This window comes from Ostrinia furnacalis, unplaced genomic scaffold, assembly GCF_004193835.3.
Source record: "Ostrinia furnacalis isolate ACB-3 unplaced genomic scaffold, ASM419383v2 OfSCF1640, whole genome shotgun sequence".
Lineage (NCBI taxonomy): Eukaryota > Metazoa > Arthropoda > Insecta > Lepidoptera > Crambidae > Ostrinia > Ostrinia furnacalis.
The window spans coordinates 1,143-7,888 of NW_021131879.1; the positions used below are offsets into that span (position 1 = coordinate 1,143).

At 45.4% G+C, this 6,746-nt stretch overlaps 1 protein-coding gene across 1 annotated transcript; it reads right to left on the reverse strand.

Annotated features, from left to right (window-relative positions):
• Nucleotides 1-289: 289 nt before the first annotated feature.
• LOC114353280 (WD repeat domain phosphoinositide-interacting protein 3-like) lies at nt 290-6,614 on the reverse strand. The gene is made up of 5 exons (XM_028305197.1): nt 6,418-6,614; nt 3,299-3,473; nt 1,231-1,418; nt 920-1,070; nt 290-497 (listed from the first exon to the last, which is right to left on the reverse strand). Exons 1-5 carry the CDS (start codon nt 6,612-6,614, stop codon nt 492-494), a joined length of 717 nt encoding a protein of 238 aa, XP_028160998.1. The 3' UTR covers nt 290-491.
• Nucleotides 6,615-6,746: the final 132 nt, after the last annotated feature.

Here is a 6,746-nt window from a genome sequence, read left to right on the forward strand (position 1 = left end):
GACCATCGATTTTTCGTCGGCCGATAGTTTATTCGGGCAGTTGATCAGTATGGGCATGTATGGAAGTGCGCATTACACCGATTTGATTTGGCCGATTCTTCATACAAATCAAATCGGCAACTATCGGCCAACTAAAAATCGGTGGTCTGCGCCTAGGCTAAAATGTTAAGTTAACAGAACTATAGTTACTAACCAGTACACATCCGCCTAGTCAGACCCTCGCCTCAACTCATGTAGTACGAGTTTGCCGTTGCCGTTGCTTGATTAATAGGCTTTAGAGGACCAGCTCTGTCTACTGACACTAAGAACTGCTAAGACTAACCAGTACACATCCGCGTAGTCAGACCCTCGCCGTAGCTCGTGCAGCAGAAGCTTGCTGGTGGTGTCCCAGATCCGAATGATGGTGCCGCGTTCCGACGCCGTGGCCAGCTTGGCGCCGTTGGCCGACACTATAGAACTGCTGAGCTACTAACCAGTACACATCCGCGTAGTCAGACCCTCGCCGTAGCTCGTGCAGCAGAAGCTTGCTGGTGTTGTCCCAGATCCGAATGATATTAGCACGAGCATGCTTGATTGAGAGGTTCTAGAGGACAAACTCTGTATACTGACACTAAGAACTGCTAAGTTACTAACCAGTACACATCCGTAGTCAGATCCTCGCGTAAACTCATGTAGCATGAGTTTTCTGGTAGTATCTCATTATGCGAATGATATTACCATGTGCCGTTGCTTAAGTCAAAGTCAAAAGTCAAAGTCAAAATTTCTTTATTTGTTTAGACTAATAAATAGTTCTTACAAATCGTCATATGCTCTTAAGGAGCCTCTACATGTCTCATATAATCTTTTTACCCTACCAGCGCTTCGAGACCAACATTTGGCAAGTGCTGAGAAGAACCAGTACACATCCGCGTAGTCAGACCCTCGCCGTAGCTCGTGCAGCAGAAGCTTGCTGGTGGTGTCCCAGATCCGAATGATGGTGCCGCGTTCCGACGCCGTGGCCAGCTTGGCGCCGTTGGCCGACACTATAGAACTGCTGAGCTACTAACCAGTACACATCCGCGTAGTCAGACCCTCGCCGTAGCTCGTGCAGCAGAAGCTTGCTGGTGGTGTCCCATATGCGAATGATATTAGCACGAGCATGCTTGATTGAGAGGTTCTAGAGGACAAACTCTGTATACTGACACTAAGAACTGCTAAGTTACTAACCAGTACACATCCGCGTAGTCAGACCCTCGCCGTAGCTCGTGCAGCAGAAGCTTGCTGGTGGTGTCCCAGATCCGAATGATGGTGCCGCGTTCCGACGCCGTGGCCAGCTTGGCGCCGTTGGCCGACACGCTCAGGCAGACCAGAGCGGTCTGGTGGCACCCCACTACAGCTGGCGAGCTAGACTGAGCGCCTTTGACTGCGCGGGATATGTCCTGGAAGAGATGAAAGTTTTTTTTAATAGAAACGATATTCAGAAACGAATACTACAGGATTAACACGACATGACACGCGGTCAACTCCTAAAATTTTATAATTCACAAAATATTTAGAAACATGTTATAAAGTGAACACATGATTTTTTTTTTGAGAGATTCTTAAACTTAATTTAAGGGTTTTACTTTATTTAAAAAGGACACTCCATTTGTGTCAAAAACTATGACACAACCTTCTTGCCATCCGCTTCGAATATGTTTGTTTCCATTTCCAGCATTGAAAAATAAATCTTTAGTCTATCAATAACGGGCTGGAAGACGTAGCGTGGGCAGGCCTCCTACTAGGTGGACCGACGATCTGGTAAAGTTCGCAGGAGGAGCCTGGATGCGGGCAGCGCAGGACCGTTTATTGTGGAAAACCTTGGGGGAGGCCTTTGTCCAGCAGTGGACGTCATTTGATGTGAAACGAACGAACTATCAATAATTTCTAAAGTGTTTTGCACTACTTACCAGTATCTGCAGCGAGCCCTTCCTGTGCGCGGGCGCAGCCAGCACCTGCACCGCGTTGGGTTCGATCGCGAGCGCGCATAGCGGGCGGGCAGCGGTTGAAAACTAACGCCCGTATTCACAAACATTACTATGAGGTCTCACAGTGCGCGTGGACACATAGGGTGACACATGAACCAATCACAGAGCTCTATTCAACGCTATGCATTCGATTTGCTGCTTCCCTTAAGCAAGCATCGTTTGTGAATACGGCCGTAAGAGCGCGCTTTAAAATTGCACTGCGTTGGCTTCGATAGCTCGCTATAGCGCACAGAGCTGCAGTTAAAACTAAATCGTAAGCTCATAGTTTTAAGATCAAGTTTAGAATGTCTACGCACCAGTATCTGCAGCGAGCCCTTCCTGTGCGCGGACGCAGCCAACACCTGCACCGCGTTGCGTTCGATCGCGAGCGCGCAGTTGAATTATAGACCATCAGTTTATTCGTTCGTTCGTTCCAGCCAAATAACGTCCACTGCTGGACAAAGGCCTCCCCCAAGGTTTTCAAAATGAGTGGTCCTGCGCTGCCCGCATCCAGGCTTTTCCCGCGACCTTTACCAGATCGTCAGTCCACCTAGGAGGCCTGCCCACGCTACGTCTTCCAGCCCGTGGTCGCCACTCGAGAACTTTCCTGCCCCAACGGCCATCGTCTCTCCGAGCTATGTTTATTGCCATAAGTTCAGAAGAACTTTGTGTGTGTATAATTCACTACGTACCAGTATCTGCAGCGAGCCCTTCCTGTGCGCGGGTGCAGCTAACACCTGCACCGCGTTGGGCTCGATCGCGAGCGCACACTTCAACTATAGACCATTAGTTTATTGCTTTAAGATCTAATTTACAATGTCTACATACCAGTATCTGCAACGAGCCCTTCCTGTGCGCGGGCGCAGCCAACACCTGCACCGCGTTGGGCTCGATCGCGAGCGCACACTTCAACTATAGACCATCAGTCTATTGCTTTAAGTTCTAATTTAAAATGTCTGCATACCAGTATCTGCAGCAAGCCCTTCCTGTGCGCGGGCGCAGCCAGCACCTGTACCGCGTTGGGCTCGATAGCGAGCGCGCACAGCGGGCGGGCAGCGGTTGAAAACTAACGCCAGTAATAGTGCGCGTGGACGCATAGGGTGACACATGAACCAATCACAGAGCTCTATTCAACGCTATGCATTCGATTTGCTGCTTCCCTTAAGCAAGCATCGTTTGTGAATACGGGCGAAAGCGCGCGCTTTAAAATTGCACTGCGTTGGCTTCGATAGCTCGCTATAGCGCACAGAGCTGCAGTTAAAACTAAATCGTAAGCTCATAGTTTTAAGATCAAGTTTAGAATGTCTACGCACCAGTATCTGCAGCGAGCCCTTCCTGTGCGCGGGCGCAGCCAACACCTGCACCGCGTTGGGCTCGATCGCGAGCGCGCACAGCGGTCGGGCGGCTTGCGGTGTGCGCAGGAGCGCCACTCGCTGCAGCGACGGCAGCGTTAGAACTTGTATGCTGGATGATAGCACGACCGCCACTCTGTAGAAACAGTTTCATGTTATAGTTACGTCAAAACAGTTTTTTATTTTCTGATAATAGGCTTTATCTTTTCTACCAAACGACGTCCAAAGCTGGAGAAAGGTCTCCTCCAAGACAGGCGACCGCAAAATTCACAAAACCGTTAGTTCATCGAGTCTTATTATCTGAATAAAACCGTACTTTCTATTTATTTTATTTTTGTCTCTATTTCACATATTTTATAAATGTTTAATGAAGTAGGTTAGTAGGTATATAAGTCACGAGTAAATGTTATAAAATAATAATAACATGAAATGTAACTGATGATGAATCACACAGACTTAGGTAAAATGCATACTAATAATAATATCAGGGTCAACATTTTAGATAAATGAGGTTAATTGTTCAAAGACAGGAAATAATATTTCCACGAGAATAACACTACAGAACCGTATTTAATTTAGGTAATGATAACTATAATAAAACATCATAATAGGTACCTACTAAACGGCGCAATTAGTAGAGAAACAAAGAAATAATTTGCGACGCAAAATTGTGTCAATGCAATAATTTAAATAAGTAAGTATGGTTTCAAGTGCTCCGGGCTGAGTGAGTTTACATCAAACGCGCACGCGCTCACGTGAGCGCGTTTAAAAAAAGGTATGAAAATTTTAATTCTTGAAAGTTTCCGCTAAGGGCGCTATCTAAAGGTACAATCCGTCATACATTTAATGTCATTTTGATATAAACTCACACTCAGCCCACTGATAAATATAAATATTTTTGAAAACATTCTTCCATGATGTGATATTTTGATCACTGATTGTTCAAGAATACAAGCAGTTTTATTGTTAAAATTATGTCTTCACACCTACACAGTTGAACCAATTTTAATTAAGAAATATGTAAGCTCAGGGAGAAGTAGCTTGTTTTGTCGTAAAAATAATTGAAATAGTAGTTGGTATGGGAAATAAAATTATAATATCTGTGGTCATGCTAGAGGCGCGTAATCTTGTGCTGCATATTTGTAAATAACATAAGATATGCTAAGAAAAACAAGTGACACGTGAATGAGACACCTGTGAATACAATAATACATTATACTAATAGAATAAATAAATAAAGAATATACTTAATGATATTGTTTCAACTAATACCACTCCAGTCACAGATAATCAAATGCGAAGGTTTTACAATGCATCGCATGCGTATGGACAAAAATCATATTATATCAAGACCAGACAGTATTCGTAATCACCTCATAAATAAGACAATTCACGTGGTAGTCGTTAATAAATATTAGGTTATTCGGTGAAGGTCGCCGCTTATCTTATCACGATATATGACTTTAAATCCTATTGCGAAACAATATGAAAGCAATCATAACAAAAATATTCGAATACCTTGGCGGTCATAATATTATTTATGGTTTTTAACCGAAGGCTGAGAAAAGTTTCCAAGAAGAAGAAAAAGGAAAACGTAGTGTAGGCAGACATTCGCAGGTAGACCGACGATCTGGTGAAAATCGTGGTAAGAACATGGTCCTGCATGCGGGCAGCGCAGGACCGTTTGTCGTGGAAATCCTTGGGGGAGAGCCACTAAAACAACTACGAATGTCCTTCTTTCTGAGCATAGGGGAAGAGCCGGTATAGCGACCTTTGCCCACATTCCCGCCTATGCCCAGTTTGTCCAACAGTGCGAAACTGTGCCTTTGTCCAGTAAACGTCATTTGGCTGAAACGACCGAACGAAGGGAGCAAATGTTGTTGAAGCTATTTCATACTGGCTGTATGTTTAGAAAACACGCCGACCCAAAATAAACAAACCGATTTGGCCCATCGGATTCCGCTTCATCGTCGGTTTTCCTAATCTCGGCCATGAAGTCCCGTCTACTTCCTAATACCTACGAAGGCCGTTTAATTGTAACTGGGCGAAGATTTGTGATTTAAATTCAATGAACGCTATTTGAATCACTAGGCCTACCGCTGTGTTTTACAGCCATAGTTATGTATGTTTTTTGTTTTTAAAAATCTAAAGGATGATGATTGGTACCTACCTAACTCGTTATGGGACAAAATCTCGAAGGAAGTCATGCGGCAAGACCAAAATAATAGATAGTCCAAAAAAGCAAGCTGAATTGACAGGGGCGATGTAAAAAGTTGAAGATCGTGCCTGTGTCCCTTGGTGGAGGCTTCTAGAAGTGGACTGTCATTATATATGATATACTAGCTTTCCGCCCGCGGCTTCACCCGCGTGGAATTTTGTCTGTCACAGAAAAACTTTATCGCGCGCGTCCCTGTTTCAAAAACCGGGATAAAAACTATCCTATGTTCTTTCCCGGGACTCAAACTATCTCTATGCCAAATTTCATCAAAATCGGTTGCGAGGTTTAAGCGGGAAAGCGTAACAGACAGACAGACAGACAGACAGACAGACAGACAGACAGACAGAGTTACTTTCGCATTTATAATATTAGTTGGGATGAAATAATAAATAATACATAATATGTACTTATCCCACCTAGCTCGCAGGGCACGTATGGGCGTCTTGAAAGCCACTTCGGCTTTGAAGGCGCGCCGCTGGTCATCCAGCAGTAGCAGGCTGCAAGGCCGCCGCGCTTTCACGAGCAGCAGCAAGTAACTGCGGAATACCAGGTACCTACCTTCACCTGCTAGATGAACTGACGACCTCAAGGACATAGCTTGATAGTGGCTGGACGAAAGAAGCAAGAGATCGCGCATTGTGTGCCATTTTTCGGAGAACCGACGAAAACTGGCGTAAACGGGTTGTCGCAAGGGAGAGGCTGTTCGATGGAATATCCACTCACTTGATGGTAGTGGATAACTGGTAATAACGGGATGATAAAGGCTGGGGGTCGTTCTTTTGAGGTATTCCTTGGAGAAGACTTCCAGGATTGGACTGTCATTAGCTGAAATAATAATGATGACGGTATAGATAATACATACTTGTCCCGCCTAGCTCGCAGCGCACGTATGGGCGTCTTGAAAGCCACCTCGGCTTTGAAGGCGCGCCGCTGGTCGTCCAGCAGCAGCAGCCAGTTACTGCGGAATACCAGGTACCTACCTTCACCTGCTAGATGGATAGACGACCTCAAGGGGATAGCTTGATAGTGGCTGGACGAAAGAAGCAAGAGATCGCGCATTGTGTGCCATTTTTCGGAGAACCGACGAAAACTGGCGTAAACAGGCTGTCGCAAGCGAGAGGCTGTTCGATGGGATATCCACTCACTTGATGGAAGTGGATAACTGGTAATGACGGGATGATAAAGGCTGTG